The sequence below is a fragment of the Durio zibethinus genome, chromosome 7 (assembly GCF_047325235.1).
Source record: "Durio zibethinus cultivar Kanyao isolate XHJ-2024 chromosome 7, ASM4732523v1, whole genome shotgun sequence".
In the NCBI taxonomy this organism is placed as follows: Eukaryota; Viridiplantae; Streptophyta; class Magnoliopsida; order Malvales; family Malvaceae; genus Durio; species Durio zibethinus.
Window position 1 is genome coordinate 27,617,010 of NC_143168.1, and position 19,606 is coordinate 27,636,615.

The window sequence follows — 19,606 nt, forward strand, 5'->3', positions numbered from 1 at the left end:
TTTATTAATTGAATCGAATTTATTAATTTTAAAAATTAATCGATCAAATGTAATTTAATTAATTCAATTAATTTTTTGATTAAAAAATATATTTAAACTAAATTATATTTTAAACTTATAATTTCTTATATTTTGAATAAATTAAATAAAATTATCCTACAAGATATTAAAACATCAATATATTATGTTAAAAATTCTAACAATTTGTTAAATAAAATGATACATTTCATATCTTTTTAATTTTATATTTAGATTTTGTTAAATTTTTTAAAAATAATTTTCACTAATCAATCCAAAATTAATTTGATGATCAACCGATTAATCGAATTAAATTAATTCGATCTATTAATTTGATTAAAACCTAATTATAAACATCCATATCTTTTAGTAAAGAAAATTACAACCCAATTAAATTTAATTTATTTATCACTTAACCAGCTACAAGATTTATTTAAACAAGAGGAATGCCCATGAATAAAACTTCTCTCCCTGGAGATTATTTACATCATAGCAGATGGAGGAAATTACAAAAGAAACGGGACAAGTTGCACTATCATAAACCTCCACTGAAGCTTGTTTAACCGAAAGGCAGAAAAGAAACCAATGCAACAGGAATAACCAGAATTCTCAACAGTATGAACTATTGTTTGAGATCTTGTGCTGATGACCAACCTCAAAATCTAATCACAGAGAAGAAGGATTTGAAGAACTGCAAGTATTAGGTCAAAGAACAGTATGCCCTCCTTGATGGTTGTTCCAGCCTTTAAGTACTACTCTTGGAGTGACACCTTGAGGGACCTGGAACAAGATCTTAATGGACATCTCCTCACCAGGCACTAGTGAAAAATAGTTATCCGAGTAATGAACTGGGAGTATTCTAGTGTCTTCTCCTTCCTTGTGATCTGTATTTGAAGCATGAACGGAGAAATTAAGGAAGAAAGCAACTCCAACATCAGATCCGTTTATCTCTGCAACCTTCAAACCATCAGTTTCCCTTGACAATTGTCCATAAAGTCTCTGAAATAAACCAGCTTTCTGTTTCTCCCCAGTTTCATCGTGAATAGGTTCCAGTGAAGCCATATCAAAGTCACCATCATCATTTCTGGTAGCATAATTGTTCTTGTAGGTTAACATTTTGGGATCTGGTTTCTCAGATTTGTTTTGCACGTTCATTTGGATTTCATAAGAGGAACCTTTGATAAACGTCTTTGATGTTATCTTAAGAGGTATTCTCTTGTTGCTGTATGGTTCCAGCAGCTTGTAATCTCCACCAGAAAGATACAACCAGTAAAAATTTCGGGATATAATGGTATAATCTGACAATTGGTAGAGTTTGAGAAGGAGAAAGTACACTGGCTTTGGATTTTTAGACTTCGGGTACTTCATCTCACTAATGGTAACTACTTTCTTTGGTGGCAAGGAAAGCTTATCGAAAACTTCGTAATAAGGACAAGCTCCTTCAAGATCCCATACTGATGCTTCTACGGCGACATTTGACAATTCCTCTGACATAGTATTGACTACCTGTTCATGAAAAAGCGGGCCAGAATTTTATAGTGGAACTTTTGATTGAATAATTAATTACAACCACACCTAGTCACTAAACCCACTTTAAGAACAGTGGTTAAGGGGAGGGGAAAGAGAGAGAGAGAGAGAAAGAGAGAAAATAAGAATCAAAACCAAACAACTAGAAGCATTATTACTCAGACACTTGCCTCTATAAAATATGTAGCAAGATTCAGCTGAACATGAATTGGCTCCGCTGCACAGCGACAACCATAAAAACCTGCTGTCTGGTCTAAGAGGTGATCATAAAATTGACCTCGAAGACCTGACCATGGGTTTTGTGTCTTCCAAATCAAAACCCCAGTGTATTTGCTCCACATACGGGAGGTCCAACCCTCTAATAGAGCTCTATACTGAATGTAGTTAACAAGTTGAGCCTGAGATCATTTAAGGAAGTTAGTATTAAGAAAAAAAAAAAGAAAATATCACATGCATTCCCCATAAAAAGCGAAAGATTTTTGCATAATACCTTCAAGCAAAAATCATCCAGACCCTTTGGTGTCCCATACAGTTCGATCTGGTCATGAACCTTTTCAGGTTTTGAATAAGAAATATATTTATGGTAATCCCAAATGGGATTTGGAACTTCTTCTGTGTAACCATTGGGAAGCTTCTTAAATAATGGAATTTGCCATCCCTCTGGAGGCATGGTTGCTCTGATAGTAGCAGCAACTGGCATTCCTACAGAACCAACCTCAGGGTTGAAACCATATTGGTAATAGTCATCCTTGAAGAAGTCTTCAGGATTTTGAATTTCATAAGGGCCATCAGTGAAGTCTCCCTTTCCATTAGCAAAGCCATCCCACATTGATCCTTGGATATAAACACGTGTGCCATCCAGATAGTGGCTAGGGTCTTCGAACACAGTCGACAATTCTTTCACAGATGTTATATTTTCACTGTGGTTCTCAAAAAGTGGATGTAGTTTCAGGTCATTCTTTAAAGCTGTGTTGATGTCAGCTGGTGGAACTTGTTCGTTTCCACCAACCCAGAGCGCAAGACTAGGATGATTCCTTAAAAGCTTGACAGTATCTCTGGCACATAGCATGAACAGATCATGGTCAAGTGGGCCATTTGGATTTGATACTGGGATACCTCTTCCATCAACATCACCAGTAATCCAAAACTCCTGCCATACCTACAAAATTTTAAATTGTTTATTTCCAGGTTAATCAAGTGCACTTAACATTTGGACAACAACATGCACAGTGAAGCATGAGGAGTCACACACAAGCTTAGATAAGCCATGCTGCCCCAAACTAGCTGTAATTCCTTAGTTTCACTTCCTTTAGAAGAATTTTTAAATTCCTAAACAAGTAGCCCATCCTTCCAAAAGGTTCCTATTTCTTTATAACCTTCACAATCCTATATATGCCTTACTCTCATCCTTTTTTTTGACCCTGCCAATTTTTACTCTCTCTTTCAGAAAACATATACGCACAAAATTACATGCATGATAGCACTTACAAGCATCCCATAAAATGAGCAAGCATGCACACACACACACACAAACATATATATATATATATATATATATATATAGAGAGAGAGAGAGAGGGACCAGAGCTTACCAGCAAACCATAAACATCACAACAATGATAAAATTCTGGCCTCTCAGCCAACCCACCACCCCAACAACGAATCATGTTTAGATTCATATCTGCATGAAATTTTATGTCTGTTTCGTAACGCTCCTTAGAAAGCCGTAGCAAACAATCTGACAATATCCAGTTACCACCACGGATAAAAATAGGCTGTCCATTCACCTTGAACAACCTGTCAAAAGAAGGCAGAAACAAAACAGATAATAGAAATTCTAGATGCAATGATTTAATATTAGTCAAAATTAATTTCTGAAAGTATACCTCCCTCCAGTAGCACTATCGATATGAGATTCAATTTTGCGAAAACCAAATTGATGGCCCCATGAATCAGACTCTCCGGATCCCTTCACATCAACAGTAATGCTGACATTATACAGAGATTGCTTTCCCATGCCATTTGGCCACCATAAATTGGGCTTGTAGAAGAAAAGCTGCAATATACCTCAAAAGCATTTGAAGAAGGGTTGTCAGTAAAATTGAATGGCAACTTGCAATAAATGGATGCTTTGAACCCCTAACTACAGATACCCAATTTCAGATAGAGGAGAAGAAAGAATGTTATTGCAGAGGAATACCATTAGTTTCCTCTCAATAATAATTAAATTTCTTCTTAATGAAAAAATAAAAAGATGGTTGACTTTTTTCCAAAAATGAGATCCAATTCAGTCAAATCTTGCTTCATAATCTCTCAAATGTGTCCCTACTCTCTATGTCAAAATTCAAAGACTCATAAATACTAATAAACAATGGAGAAAAAAAACTGGTCATTGAAGACAAAGAACTAACTTTAGTGCAATGAAGGATGCTACAAACACATCTAAAAATCAATGAGAAAGATACCACCACTAACCTGAGGAAATGTATACTGGATAGATGCACCAGCAGAGATTGAAACACGTTGAGTCTGGAGATGCTCCACCAAGCAAACACTTCCTTCAAGTTCTGTTGTCACTTGGATATTCAAAGAACACTCGACAAGCCAAGCACTTTTGTTTTCCAATTCAGTTGTTGCATGCAAGTATGCCCTCGTGTAATTGTCAAAAAATGATGACACCAAGTGTGGATCAATTATTTTTACCGGCTGCATCAAAAGAAAATGCATCAACAAACAGCATTTAGAGTAATTACTGAGTATCATAAACTTAATATTGTGAAGAAATAAGAGCACCAACAACTACTAATATTTAGGTTTAATCTTTAACAGATAACATAGCCATAAATGAAGGTACTCATAATAAACCCATAGAAATTAGATGGAAAAGCCTCCACAAAGCAGGGAGAAAAGGTTTAAAAGCAAGAAAAAAGGAAAAGTAACATAGCACCTAAGATTTTTGGCATTGTGCAGTATAATGTATACTCATTACTATTAGGAAATAAACACATAGTCCTGGTTATGAGAAGGAAGTTTAAGTCTTATGCATAAATCTTACCCCAGTAACAGATATCGAGACTTCATCCCAAATACCAGTGTTCCTATCCCTGAGACAAGTAAAGGTCAGATATGTAAGATATCAAGTTTTTGCTTCTTCAGAAAACAGAGGTTGAATGCTAGCTACTAGTTGAAAAACTTCTAAGACAGATACATTCTTAGATGAGATCATAGAACACCCAAAAAAATGTAATATAATTAGTTAATTAAATTGATTTATCTCCATAGACATTAAAATTGCATTATTTTTCTCCCTTTCTATAAAGACCTTGCTCCTATGCACGAGAATCTACCTATAAACTAAAAGTAAAACTTATCAGAGGATTGCCATTCGTAACTTCACCTCTATTTTGCTCACAGAAGTTTCATTGGACTTTTATTTATATGCATTTGATCCTCTGCTACTCTATTCCATGTACCCAAATAAAAATTTTTGACAACTATATCTGTCCTCTTTCATATCCCATTTAACTGACGAACAAACCTTTAGCTCATAACACCAGTCTACTCAAAATAAGAACGGAAAACAAAGCACAATCCAACTCCTAAACAGAAACTTCCAAAATGTCAAACTAATTGATTTTGGGTACAAATTAGAACAGGCACTTATACATGCAGGTCAACTGCATTTATGACCACATGAACTACACAAATAAAACTCTAAATATCAAGTGAAATTAGTCGAATAACATATAGGAAATGTACAATTTTATTTTATTTTTTGTGCTTTAGGTTTGCAATGGCATTATGAATTAACAGAAATAAAGTTACAGTAACTACCATGAGTCACATAATTCATTCAAAAAATATATCAGCATAAAATCAAAAAACTAAAACAAAACTCTGAAGTTTCAAAAGCAAAAAAGAATTCACCTCACTGGAGCTATCCAGTCCCAACCCTCAACATATTGTGTGGCAACATCTTTTCCAATCTAAGAGGAAAAAAAGAGTTTTAGCTGTTAGGTTGCAGTTTTTACTTACATTAATTGAATACCCAAAGTTTAACCTTAAGCCATATTTCATGAGATCAAACAAATTGATGAGCTTCTTTTGGACAAAGATATGTACCTCATGATCCCCACCTTGCCCACCCTCAGGGGGAATGCTCCCAGGATGGTCTGGAGGGTGAACAAGAACAGCCAGCAAGTTAGCACCATTAGGATTTAGGATATCAGTGACTTCAAGGGAATGTCTTCGAAACATCCCTTTAGGGAGGACCTTTTGGTGGCCATTTAAGTACACCTCTGAAGAGTAATTGATTCCACGAAAATTTAGATCTAAATGCTGAGTTCCTGACTGCAAAAAATGAAGTAATTAGAAACAGAGGAATACCTACAAAAAGAATAATCAGAGTATCTGTTAGTTACATATAAGATTTGCAACAGTCAGGGCATAGACTTATGGCCAGTTGAAGACCAAGTGGGAATATAGACCACAACCAATTTTTTTTCAAGTCATATTAACCTCACAGAGTGTTCCACGTAGAAACATTGCATACCAGCTTACACTCAAATTTTGTGAAAAACCAGAATGTGTAGTACTCCCTTCCAGAATCAGCTATATCAATGATCATCTTATTCTCCAAGCCATAGAATGGATCAGCAACAGCTTTGTTCTTTACTAGAGTTGCCAGAACACTGTCAATCAAACACAATTAATCCAGAGCATTACCATGAGAAATCATATCCTAGCTATTACCATGAGAAACCACGTACTAGCTCTACTGTAGAAAACTAAACTTGCATGCAAATGGAACTATAATATTTTTCATACAAAAGCACAATCATTTTTGCAATTATAGGTCCCTAGTAGCAAATGTAATATCATCAAATGTTTCAATTATTATGCTAAAAGCAACATTTATAGTCCAAAATTGAAAATAATAAGTAATTACAAGGTTTAAGAAATCTTCAAGCACATTGATTAAAAAAAAAAAAAAGACTGATTTTTTTTTTGGCTACTTGCCTTTTGCTTCATAAAAAGTTGCCATCAAGCAAGACAAAATATTAAAAGTAAATCATATATTTGATTAAACAAAAAAAAAATGCTACAATTATACCTTTTTATCAAAAAAATTCAATATTTAATTTCAATTTATTTGAAAATATTATTGTTATTTGTTTCAAAACAAAAAAGCAAACAAAAAAGACTAACAACCAAACAGAACCTAAGGAATCTGAAATTTGATTTATTATCCTAACAATTTAATCAAAATTTTTACTAAAGATAAACACTTTCTTTTTTCTTCAAAATTAAATGATACCTAACTACCACTTTTTCATAAATTCAATCTCAGTCAAACCTTTTAATTTCTTAAATTCAAACAAATAAATCCTTTTTCCATATTAAAACAAGCAAAAAATCAAGTCAATCAAGCGAAACTCGGCATAAATTTCAATAAAATCAGAACTTGATTGCTTGCTATAAATGCAAAATTAACCGTAATTATTTTCTACATATACAAAAGTCAAAGGATTATTACGTTCCGGGGACGACAGCTTCCATCCAAGGAGATGTTGGGCCAGTGGGTGGATGAGTGGTGGTGAGCTGAGTTCCGGTGAGTTCAACCTCAGTGGATCTGGCGGCAAGCCATCCCGAGTCAAGTAGAGTCTTTCCTATCTCCGCCATTGCTGAGCTTTCGACTCGGATGCTCTCAACTTAGTTGTTCAAACTAACTGAAGTGAGAAGATTTTGACGAGTCGTTTCTTCTCCGAGAGACCTACGAACGACATCGCGTGAAAAAGGTCGAGAGAAGAGAGTGTCGATGTTCAATCTACGCCACGTGTAATTTATCGATTTGTTTTTGACAGCGGTTATTTCTAGCTGATCTGTTCAAACTCTGCTCTCTTTTTTTTTTAATCATTTCTAAGAATTTTGTTTAGAGCTATTATCATATTTTATTTATATTTTAGGGGAAAATGTCACAAAATGGTGATTTCTTTTGTTTGTATTTTACCCATGAGATAATATTTTTTTCGTACAATAGGGAAAATATTAAATTCATTGAAATATAATTGAGGAGTTGAAAATGTTTTATTTATTACTTAATTAATTTTTTAATATTATAAATATATTTTATTAAGATATAAGTTAGTTTTTTAATTTTATTCATGAAGTTTAATAATTCCGCAACTAATATATGAAATTTTTTTATATGATAATATTGAGAAAAAACATGCTTCCTACATGTAATTTCTAAGCCAAATAAATAAAATTACTTTTAATTAATTCTTATATTTCTAATATATATAAAGAGGGCTGAGTCTAATCAATGGTGTTAAATATATAAGTGTTTTGATCAAATTAATTAGATAAGTATTTAGGAATATTCTCATGAAATGGTGCATACTTCAAAAACCTATTATTAACACCAACCATATAAAAAATGGAAATAATTGATTAAACTATACTTTTTTTATAAATGGTTTAAACTATATTTATATCAATGGTGGATGTGTTTTTTGAGTTGGGTTGGGTTGAGTCAAGTTCGACTCACCTTTCAATACCTCTTGTCAAAGTTTGACTAATTGGGCTTACCTGAAATTTTTTGAAAAAATTAATATTTTGGGCATTGGGGCTGGAACATGATGATCTATTTGAACCCTGGCTATAAATCTGTTTTATTTTTATTAAAAACCCAATCATAACTAGGGTAGTCCAGCCCAATACCTTCTTTTGGTCATGAGCTCTGGCTGTAACTTTTTTTTAATTATCTACAAATAAAATATTTGACGAATAATTTAAAAATATATCTGATTTTTATTTATTTATAATTATTTATTAAATTTAACAAACGATCATAAATAATATTTTAAAAATTATTAATTATACAATTAAATATTTAATTCATTTATGAAAACTAATAGAACAATTTTTTAATATACTCGATTTTTATTCGTTTCTTCTCATTTATTAAATTTAATAAATTATCATAAATAATATTTCATGATTAATTAATTAAATGAATAAATCACAAATATAATCATATATGATCGTATTCCATTCATTTACACCCTAACAAATAGTGTCCTCGATGGCATTCTCATGGGATAAAAATTGGTGCATTTTCAATAAGAAATCTCTCATCGGTGTTTCTTTAATCACATATTTTTCATGAAAATGTGATGTTCTCTACAAAATGTAATATCCCATAAACCATAATTTCTGAGACACATTTACAAGGTAATCTAGCATAGGAAACAAACCAACATAATTTTTGGATTAAAAGATGGAAATTTTGGGACTGGAAATCACTGTTTGGCAATGGGTCGTGTGTTGTTCCAAAGCCATTGACGAGCAGAGCCTTCCAGCAACGGTGAAACCTGCCAGAACTTAAGTTTAGCTACCATAGCTTGAAACTCAAAAGGAGAATACATATGAATACAGTATACCTACCTTTTCCCAAACTTGCGAATGGTATTTGTTTAGCCATTCGATCTCCTCAACCAAGAGCAAAGATAAGTCAACCAATTTAGTCTGCACGCCAAGAGATAAACATGGTTAAAATTAAAATCTATAGCTGAACTTATTTTAACAAAATCTACTTCATCCAACTAAGGAAGTCTAAGCAGCAAATAATTTGTAAATTCAACTGTAAAGCTCCCTTAAGCAATCAGCTCCAGCCCTCAGAGAAGAATGTATAAAGCATCAAAACGTTATTCATCGATTCATCATCAAGTCAAAGATTGAAAATATGCAGATTTCGGACATAAAGCACATGCTGTGATTCTTATAAACAAATCAAAGTACTATACATTCATGTTATTAGCATGATATCAATCCTAGAAGGTCAGATGCCTTATATTCCTAACAAGTGAACATTTCAACTTAATATATTATCAAATTTTAGTTTTAGGCCCTAACAAAGTTTCTTACAGTAGCACTGGTTGTGACTGGTAATTCACGCCCAGAAGAGGCTAATGTGGTGAAGTTAGAACGCAGTAAAGAGGGTAGAAAAGCATATTTTAATGTATAAAGGAAGATTCACACAGCATGAGTGATAGTAGAAGGAAATCAGCTGCATACCTGAATGGGAACAAATGTTATTTTTTCGAAGCCAAGGTATTCAATTCCTCCATAATTATTAGGTGTATTAACCTCTTGCACACAAAGGAGATTCTGCAAGATGAAAATAACCTAAGTTAGTATCAAGTTTATTCAACCAATATTTGGGCTAATTAAATTAAAAGTAAGTGAACAAGCTTGTTAAACAGCAACTAGATGGTTTCTCATAATATCAACTACAAAATAATGCTCAACTCCAATATAACTTTTAACCGCTAATCACCATCTTGCTCAAATTATGTGTAATGCATGAACATGGACCAACTACAATTCAGTTTTAAACAGCAGTTAGATCAATTAAATGAATTCGTCAAGGAAATTAAACAGCCAGAATTCTTGTAGCTAATGCAAAGTTTAAGGACAAACAGATATGGCTGGATGACTTCGTACCTCAATCCGAATGCCAAAGGCATGGTCTTCATAGTAGCCAGGTTCGTTGCTAACAATCATGCCTTTTTGTAGGGCAGTCATATTTCCGTATCTATAGCTGATACTTTGTGGGCCTTCATGGACATTCAATGCAGCTCCAACGCCATGCCCGGTACCTGCATAAAAGGAGCAAGACAATCAAGTCATAAATCAATAACAGACAAAGCATTTCCATACCGTGGAAGTCAACAGAAAGATGGGAGAAATACCATGGCGGTAATCAAGTCCAATCTTCCAAAGGGCAGAGCGGGCAAATGCATCCAACACAAAACCTGGAGTGTTTTCAGGGAATACTGCCTGATCAACAGCAATGTGACCCTGCAATTTGATGGTGCATCAGGAAACACCAAAATAACCAACTCCTATATGATAGCTTGGTAATCTTTAGAAGTAGAACAATGATGAAATCATATCGTTGAAGGTACTCATAGGACTGTAAAAATGATCAAATATCATGCCCCATTCATTCGTAACTGGTTTTAGATTATATATGCAGAGAGAAAAAATAAAGTGGAGAACCAGACAAAAGGAATTGTGAGCCTCACAACCTACAAGCAACTTTTACCAATATTCTCAAATATTTTAAATAATTTATTAGAAAAATTTGGCATATGAGTCACTCAATATCTACATGTAACACGTACATGGGGCTCCTAGACTACCAACAGGATAAATCAAAACAGAAGCAGCACCTTTAGAACTCGGGTGAAGCATTCTTTTTCCCTGGCAGTTGGCTCACCAAAATGTACTGTTCTTGTTATGTCAGTTGTTCCATCAACATATTGAGCTCCACTATCCAAAAGGAACAATTTATTTGGATCCACAATGCTACAACTTTCTGCTTCAGGTTTGTAGTGTATAACAGCACCATTTGCACCTGAACCTGCAATATTATTCTAAATGTTAACTATGAATTATAAATTGAAAACGAGAAATTTGATTTTTGGTTGCAAAGTTTATGAATCTACATATTCGCTTCCCAAAAAAACAAAGCATGGCAATTTTACTTTTTCCAGCATAAAAGAAATTCAAAGGTTGGACTTCAACAGGAATGTTTAAAGTTGGAAAAGAGGTAATCAAGAATTCTCAAATTAATATACCACTTATTGTATCAAAGCTTGTATCTAGGAAACCATCTTGCTTCGAACGGAATTCAAGAAGTTTGTCCGCAACATCTACCTCTGTGAGTTTTACATTCTTATGAATTTCCTCTTCCAGCCAGCACCAGAACTGTGCCAGAGCCACAGCATCCCTGCATGTTTATTATCACCATAAACATAATTCTTGAAGTTCTTTATCTACATATCTTTTCTCGCAGAAAATAGCTTTTAGCTACCCCGAAATAGAAAGTATAACCAAGAAGGGCTATGGCATGCATGTCCACAGACAATGGAAGAAATCCTCTTTGCTTACAAAAGGGAAAGAGAAGATGTGAGGCAGAAAGAGATGAACAAGAGTGGGAAGAAAAAGATGTTTTCAGCCAATTAAATTATCACTACAAACTGAGGTATCATACATTACATGGAGAAATCAATTACCTCAAGTGACAATTCTGCATCCCTTCTAATTCGGCGGGATTTTTCAATGCCTTTTCCAGGGAGATTGGGGATCGCATATAAACTCCAGAAGGACCTATAGAGAGACCATTGAATTCACCATTTCCTTTATTCATTATTTTGCGTCTATTCCCAGAGTTCATAAGATATTTATCACAAGCAGACTTATATGTCTCCACAATAGCAGCATTAACAGATGATGTATCTAACCACAGGTTGGCCCCTTCTGCTGCCAGTCTGAAAAAGGAACCTATAGTTATTTCTAAAATAAGTCCACCTTAGCATGTCAGCAAAACCAGCTAAGACTAGATCTAATTGAAAATTTTTGCAATCTTAGATAAAGATAAACATCTTTGCTGGCTGCTTTTGCATTTTATATTACATATTTTTCAAACAAGATAATCTATGATATCTAAATGAAAATGTATGAGATCTTGTGAAAATCTGCTCCGATGAAAACATGCTACTTTCCTAATAAACTAAAGTGAAACTCATCACTTCACCATAGCATGCAAAAAATGCCCAATTCAGAGCAAAATGTTCTAATGCAAAATAATGGCAACCCAAACATACCTCCTTACTTCAGAAAGGATGGAGTCATATGGCCTTAATTCTACACCAGCATTCTTCAAGTAATCCATCACCTCTGGGGTGACTTTGGAATTATCTACAAATAACTTTGCTGCATCAACCTCCACAATTAAGTATGCGTACATAACCGGCGAATGTGGGACATCACTTCCTCTCTACAAAACAAGATTTAAGGTATTAGTTGGATGGAGGATTTAGAGAGAAAAGTTATATATATATATATATATATATATTTCTCTTAGCAAGGTGGGCAATCAGATTTCTTCTACAGTAACCAGCATTCTAAAAATTCTTGACAAAACAAAGTCTGCCAGCATTTTTTTGTTTCTACAAAATTAACAAGTAACTAAGTACAAGCAGGTATTAATACCAAGTTCAGCAACCAGGCAACTTCATCAAGCATGGATATAACGATTGCAGATGCACCTGTGCCAACTAGTTTAACCCTCAGGGAAGATAATTTGGACAACACATTTACACCAGCATATTTCAGATCATGCACTCTAATTGGCTTGTTTGGAGGTTTAGGCCTTGATTCCTTCCATATTTCATCCACAATATTTAAATCGTACAAGTAAACTAACTCAAGATTGTTCTTAGATATAGCTTCCTTCAGTTCTTCTGCAGCATCATAAGAAAAAAGAAACTGCTCCCTTCAAATGATCAGATATCATCAGAGACAGCCAAGCATGAATAAGGGGTATACTGATTGCAAATGGAAAGCTAGATGCATCCATTTAAGAAGTTGAAATATTGCTCACAGGATCAATGCCGACTCTGCCACCAGGAGCCAGTATATCATTAAGCCATTCACTAGTTGCTGGGACTCCAAGATTACCAGCACGCATGAGAATCCAGCTCGAGCTCAACTGCTTCTCAGCCTAAACAGTCAGAATAAAAGAACTATTATCAACACATATTTATCCCATAGTGGATCATACTAGATAAATTTCCATTAAAATGACTTCATAAAGTTCACCAACAAAAAAAAAAAACCTGCAGAAAATAGCGACCATCGGTCCATAGAGCTGCTTTATCCTTTGTGACAACAGCAGTCCCTGCACTGCCAGTAAAGCCTGATATATAGGCTCTCCTCATGTAGCATTCAGCAATAAACTCACTCTGGAGACCATGCCAAAATGCAATTAAACTAATCACGATAGATGTTAGAACCTGGAAGTTCTACTTACACAAATTTCAGTCCCACTTACAGATAAGCCCGATAATCCTTAATGGTCACATTTTGAAAAATGTTTATAAGTAGTAAAACTGAATAATCATATATCATAATTCAAGAAATTTATCAACAGAAGCACTTAAAATCCGCTTAAAACAAACTAGAAAACTATTATCGAATCAACCAAAACCCAGTCAAATTCCAGGATCAATGGATAAACACATACAAAAGTAAATCAAATAATCTATATTCTGAGCTAACATTTCATCAGTATTTTGACCAAAACAACCAAAAACTAATTGAATTCCAGGGTCAACCCACAACCACAAAAAAAGTATAGAAACGAAAGAGAATTGAACCTGATGAGCATCCTGAGAAGGGATAATATAGGCATCAATACCAATTCCAGGCTTGGAAAACAGCTGGCGAAGAGCAACAACCTTTTCATCCGGTTCTTGAACAGCACGGTTCCTACGAAGCTCCGAAGAAGGCTTTGCAGTTACAGAACCAGAACTACAACATCGTAGGGTCAAAAAAGGAGGACCCTTTTGTAATTTCTTATAAATTGTGGGGTTGCTTTTGAATTTGTGGAAAATGGGGATTGAGAAGGAAAAGAAAGGAAAACGAGAAGAGGACAGGGATGGGTTGAGGGATAGAGGACGCATTGCTTGAGATGGTAGGGAGTGCATAGTTGATAGTAGCAAATTCCAATAGAAAGAATAAAAAAAAAAAAAAGCCTTTTCTTCAAACAGAGAAGATAAGGTATTTAGGATTGTGAAAGAAGAGAAACCAGAAATTATGGGAGTTGGATGAAAACTGTGTCGTATAAGGAACAAAGACGACAGCTCACAACTGACGAGGCTTGTGTTGCAAGTGAACGTCTCTCTTTTAATGTCTGAACTCTAAAAGGTAACTAAACGTTGTCGTATAAGAACTAAAGAGAGCACCGGCAAAAAAAAAGGAGGACAGGACTGAAGTGAGCACTGAAGTCTAAAAAAGTAAAAATGTCTGCTTGATCTCAAATCTCAAAATTTTCTCTTTTTAACTGTTAGAAGTGTCTACGTTTCAAACAAAGGTCCTTACTTTCTTCTTCGTGTTGTGATTTCAAAGATTAGATCTTCCAGTTGAAGTTTACAGTCAAATGGCGATCATAACAGAAGAGGTAGAGCCAGAATCACCCAAAACCAGAGAAAACGAAAAAAACCCCAAAAAACCAACTTTAAATCCAAACTCTAAACCTTCAAAACCCACTTCAGATCCTAACCCAAACTCCCAAACTCAAAACCCTTTTGCCTTCTGGTTCTATTTTACTCTCAGTATTTCTCTCATCACTTTCCTCTTCGTCTCTTTTTCCTCTTTGTCCGCACAAGACCCAAAATCCTGGTTCCTTTCTTTGCCTAATTCCCTACGCCAACACTATTCAAATGGTAGGATCATCAAGGTCCAAATAACCCCAAACCAATCACCAATTGAAGTTTTTGTTTCTGAAAATGGTAAGCTGTCTTCATCTGAGAATGTTATGGTTGTTCATGGCTTGGGTTTGAGCTCTTATTCTTATAGTGAAATCATAAGACTTTTAGGCTCAAAAGGTGTTCATGTTATAGCCCTTGATTTGCCTGGAAATGGGTTTTCAGATAAATCAAGGGTAGAGATTGAAGAAGGAACAAATGGGGTTTTAGGTAGGTTTAAGGAAGTTTATAGTTTGATTCAAGAAAAGGGTATCTTTTGGGCTTTTGATCTAATGGTTGAAACTGGTGAACTCCCTTATGAAGAGATAAAGTCTAGAGTTTTGGTTAAAAAGAGTCTTAAGGTTATTGAGTTGGGAAGTGAAGATATGGGAAGGGTGTTGGGGCAGGTTATAGAAACAATGGGATTAGCTCCTGTGCATTTAGTTTTACATGATTCTGCTTTTGTTATGGCTGCAAATTGGATTTCTGAGAATTCAAGGTTTGTTAGAAGTGTAACTCTTATTGATACAGGACTAAAACCAGCCTTACCTTTGTGGTTTTTGAACATACCTGTGGTTGATGAAATTGTGTTGAGGTTTACATTTGTGTATGCAAGGTTGATAAAATTGTGTTGCTCGAAGGGGATTGGTTGGTCTGAGTTGGAGGCACATAGAGTGCTATTGAAGGGATGGGATGCAAGAAGAGCGGTTGTAGGGATAGGGAAAAAGTTAAATTATAGTTTTGATATTGAAGAATGGAGTGGTTTGGATGGTATAAAAGGTATGCCAATGCAGGTAGTTTGGTCTAATAGTTGGTCGGACGAATGGAGCAAAGAGGGTGGACGAATTGCTGAGGCACTTCCAGGAGCAAAATTTGTCACTCATTCTGGAGGGCGATGGCCTCAGGTAAGGACTCATTGACTCTGTCAACATATTACTTTCTTTTGTTCGTGTTTTACATCATTACATGTCATAGTAGAATTATCAAATTCTTGCTGCTTTTGGATGTTAACAAGCATGCTCTTGAATGAGTTTGTGATTGATTCGGACTTGTTTGTATGAATGAGGAAAAGACAGATTTTAGTTCTCATATTTTGACTCCTGATTTTAGCTCTAATATGGTTCTTTAGATGTACAACCATGTTCTATTGTTGCTAAAATCATGCACGACTGATTCATTTTATGTCTTTAATAGATTGTATGATTGGGGTCTTCGAGAGTGCAACCAACACCTGGGTAGGCCCTCTTATGGTGAATGAAATTATTTAAAATAAAAAATTTGGAAGTCTGTTGCTAATCATGTCTTCCCAAACTAATAGGATGTGATTGACTGTATTGAAAAATAACCTTGTAAACTGGGACTACATGCTCAGTTTTGAGAATTATTTATATTTGAATGCATTTCATTCTTGGTTCTTTTTCATAATTTATGAATCTTGTTCTCTCAGTTCAAATTGGTCTGATAATCTCTTATTTTGCTTGCCACTTACCCACTGCATCATTCCAAACTAATAGGATCATGGATGCACCCTGTGGATTTTAAATCAAAAGCATGATGATTGATTTAATGTTTTCTAGAATAATAAGGAAGATGTTTTCTTTTTTTACCAAGTTCCTTAGATGGCTTCAATGTGTTTTTTAAAATCACATGCATTCACTGCATTTGAAATTCATGCATGCTATGTCTTTGCGACCTCAGGAAGATGCTGCTGGTGAACTAGCTGAGAATGTAGCTCAATTTGTGTCTTCATTGCCAAAAACAGTTAGACAAGTTGAGGAAGAGCCCATTCCTGAGCATATTCAGAAGATGTTTGATGAAGCAAAAGGCACTGACCATCATCATCATCATCATCATGGTCATGGTCATGGCCACAGTGCCCATGGGCACGACCATGCTCACGCAGCTGGTTTTATGGATGCATACGGTCTTGGTCACACTTGGGGCAGTTAATCTGTTTCTTTCTATTTTAATCAACCAGATTAAAGTTAGAGATTAGATCTAGCTGTGCCGCTACCCGCATGTGGTATTCTATGCCGCTTTTGAGATACTTATTGTTGTCCATGATTCTTCTACTAAATTGTAATCCTAAAAGCATGTTTTCTGCAAGCTTGCTAGACTTATATATTTTCCAATTAAGAAAGAAAGGTTTATATTAGTTCTAACCTTTGCAACAATATACTAACTAAAAAATCAAGCCAATAAGGTACTGATTGTTGTTACGATGATACCATGGAGCTGTTTTTGAAGGGAAAACTCGAAGCCCTTCCTGCATTTTGGATGTTACATCATAACTGTGAATTTATTTCTGAAGCCGATTTTTATGTGAATTTGAGCTTAATATGCTTCGCAGTATATAAGATTTGATTCTTTTCACCAACTTAAACCCTATAAAGAGTTCCCAAGTCTACTAATTTTCCAGCTTACAGGAGAATTTATAAGAATTCAGAACCTCTTTCAATGTATGGTTCGTGGTTGAACATAACTCTGATATTGATACCAAAAAATGGTTTTTCATGCATATATAATTGAATAGAAGAACTGATCAACTACATAAAAAGAAATGAATCTCTTAAAGCTCGACATTCAAATTGTTGGAAACAACAATGTCAAGAAAAAAAAAAAGGTGGAAACAAAGCATGAAATAATTAACTAAAAAAAAAAAAAAAAACAAGTTAGATGAAGCCACTGATGGGAACTGAGTTCCTAGAACTGTTACTTATACTTCTTCTTCTTCTTCTTCCTTCTTGGCCTCTTCCTCTTCAGCATCGACCTTAGCTTCTTCCTTGGTCTTCGCACCGGCTCCTTCCTTGACGGTTTCGAGTGCCTGAATCAGGGTTTCCAGGCTTGTAATTACGTCTCCTCCCAAGGTCTTAGGCATCAAATTTTCTGCAACATCAGCTGGTGTCATGTTTACTTCACTGAACAACTGTTTAATCTTCTCAAACAAAGGATGTGAATCAATGTTCCAATAATTCCTTGCCAAGACCTTGAATGCTTCAAAGCAGCAATACGATAACTCAATGTGCATATCCATCCTTCCTCTTCGAATCAAAGCCGGATCAAGTTTTTCAACATGATTAGTTGTAAATACAAAGATTCTTTCCCCTTCACAAGCAGACCAAATTCCGTCAACAAAATTCAAAAAACCAGATAATGTAACCTTGCTTTCACCATAATTAGCCTTTTCCTTTTTCTCTTCATCTGTCTCTTTGCGTTTTCCTGTAAAATCAAGTGAACAATCTATGTCTTCAACAACAATAATAGATTTACTTTTTGTATTAATCAAAAGGGTCTTTAACTCTGCATTGTCCTTAATTGTTGTCAACTCAAGATCATAGATGTCATAGCCTAAAAGATTAGACATGGCAGCTATCATGGTGGATTTGCCTGTTCCTGGTGGACCATAAAGCAAATAGCCCCGCTTCCAAACCTTTCCAATCTTTGCGTAATAGTCTTTAGCCCGGCTAAAAGTGATAAGATCATTGATTATAGCCTTTTTCCTCTTGGCATCCATAGCATAAGTATCAAAGGTAGATGGATGCTGAAAAATTGCATAATCCCAGAAACCATCTGATGGATTCTTCATATAAAGCCTTCGGAAACGCCTACCTTTTTTAAGAGCCTTACCCTCCTGCATCACATGCTTTAAGTACTTTCCTGTAACGAATTCGCGGTGTTTCTCAGGGAAGGTAAGTTGGTAGTACCTAGACTCAGGTGCACGTTGCCTAGAATAAATTGAGTTGGTTTGGCTAGGATAAATTGAGTTGGTTAGAAGATCAGTGGATTCTTTTCCTCTATACCAACTAACCTTGATACCTTGAAACTCATCATGAACCTCCTCATAGTCATCCATGGCAAGAACAAGAGGTTGGTCTTTCTTCACAGATACTGCCTTGAGTCTTGCAGCTTGTGCTACAGATTTGGAACACAGGTAGCTCTCTACCGTATCGTAAGCCACGCTACGGTTGTACAAGCTCGAGCCGTACTCATTGAATGTGATTTGCACTTCAGGAAACAACCAGTGAACCAATTTATCCCACCAAATTTCAAGCTTGATTTTGACAGTATGAGGGAAGAACTGTTTAAAAGTTGCACATGTAAACATTAGGGCAGGGATGCTAGAACCTACAGTGGCCAATGTTTCTCCACCCAACTTCCCCATGTTTCTTTTCTTTGCTGGCTGCTACTGTAATTGCTATGGAGACGAGAATTATAACTTATGTTTCTCAGCCTGAAGCTATATATTTATATAGACTCAGAAAGATGCGGTTCCTGTCTGAGTTTTATTTGTATTAGGATTTCCTACTTCTTCTGTGCCTTGCTTTACAAAAGGAAAGATTTGTTTTTTTTCTGTTTTACAATTTTTGTTGGCAATTTGAGAGTATATCAAAGTTGGTTAGCCGGGATATAAAATTTCGGATTCAATTTAATTTTTTAAACTATTATATAATATTATAAATTTTTAAAATTTAATTCAAATATAAATCGATTCAGATTAAACTAAATTTTATTAGTTTTGTTTAATTTGATTTATCAATTTTAAAAAAAAAAAATTGGTTTTTATATATTATTATAATATAAAATTTTAATATATTTAAATAAATTTTGATTAAAAATTATTATTTATATTTTATAAAAATTTAAAATATGTATAAAAATAATTTAATTTGAATTTTTTTTAAAGTTTTTTACCTTTCTTGAAATTCAATTCGAAATTTTATTATATGCATTTAATATTTAAA

General features: G+C 34.7%; 3 protein-coding genes and 1 pseudogene across 6 annotated transcripts; 1 reads left to right on the plus strand and 3 right to left on the minus strand.

Annotated features, from left to right (window-relative positions):
* Positions 1–397: 397 nt before the first annotated feature.
* LOC111277297 (mannosylglycoprotein endo-beta-mannosidase-like) lies at positions 398–7,362 on the minus strand. 2 transcript variants are annotated; one of them, XM_022863649.2, is made up of 11 exons: positions 7,082–7,362; positions 6,098–6,236; positions 5,668–5,895; positions 5,473–5,531; positions 4,601–4,649; positions 4,021–4,251; positions 3,432–3,601; positions 3,138–3,342; positions 2,036–2,704; positions 1,716–1,943; positions 398–1,524 (listed from the first exon to the last, which is right to left on the minus strand). In XM_022863649.2, the coding sequence occupies exons 1-11, from the start codon at positions 7,225–7,227 to the stop codon at positions 724–726; spliced, it is 2,925 nt and encodes a 974-aa protein (XP_022719384.2). In that variant the 5' UTR covers positions 7,228–7,362; the 3' UTR covers positions 398–723. The 2 variants fall into 2 exon arrangements, with proteins under 2 accessions (XP_022719384.2, XP_089620295.1); XM_089764169.1 differs by having other exon boundaries at positions 398–1,520; positions 1,712–1,943.
* A 1,301-nt stretch (positions 7,363–8,663) lies between these two features.
* Positions 8,664–14,273, minus strand: LOC111277298 (Metallopeptidase M24 family protein). 2 transcript variants are annotated; one of them, XM_022863650.2, is made up of 13 exons: positions 13,776–14,273; positions 13,236–13,361; positions 13,001–13,120; positions 12,610–12,885; positions 12,222–12,394; positions 11,631–11,885; positions 11,193–11,344; positions 10,785–10,975; positions 10,302–10,410; positions 10,054–10,208; positions 9,625–9,717; positions 8,995–9,075; positions 8,664–8,921 (listed from the first exon to the last, which is right to left on the minus strand). In XM_022863650.2, exons 1-13 carry the CDS (start codon positions 14,103–14,105, stop codon positions 8,850–8,852), a joined length of 2,133 nt encoding a protein of 710 aa, XP_022719385.1. In that variant the 5' UTR covers positions 14,106–14,273; the 3' UTR covers positions 8,664–8,849. The 2 variants fall into 2 exon arrangements, with proteins under 2 accessions (XP_022719385.1, XP_022719386.1); XM_022863651.2 differs by lacking the exon at positions 12,610–12,885 and having other exon boundaries at positions 13,776–14,218.
* Positions 14,274–14,413: 140 nt separating this feature from the next.
* On the plus strand, positions 14,414–16,955 carry LOC111277299 (protein AUXIN RESPONSE 4-like). The gene is made up of 2 exons (XM_022863653.2): positions 14,414–15,769; positions 16,563–16,955. The coding sequence occupies exons 1-2, from the start codon at positions 14,558–14,560 to the stop codon at positions 16,812–16,814; spliced, it is 1,464 nt and encodes a 487-aa protein (XP_022719388.1). The 5' UTR covers positions 14,414–14,557; the 3' UTR covers positions 16,815–16,955.
* Positions 16,956–17,410: 455 nt separating this feature from the next.
* Positions 17,411–19,118, minus strand: LOC111277930 (AAA-ATPase ASD, mitochondrial pseudogene; annotated as a pseudogene). Its single transcript, XR_016343749.1, has one exon. The product of XR_016343749.1 is annotated as an AAA-ATPase ASD, mitochondrial pseudogene (transcript).
* Between the last annotated feature and the right edge of the window lie 488 nt (positions 19,119–19,606).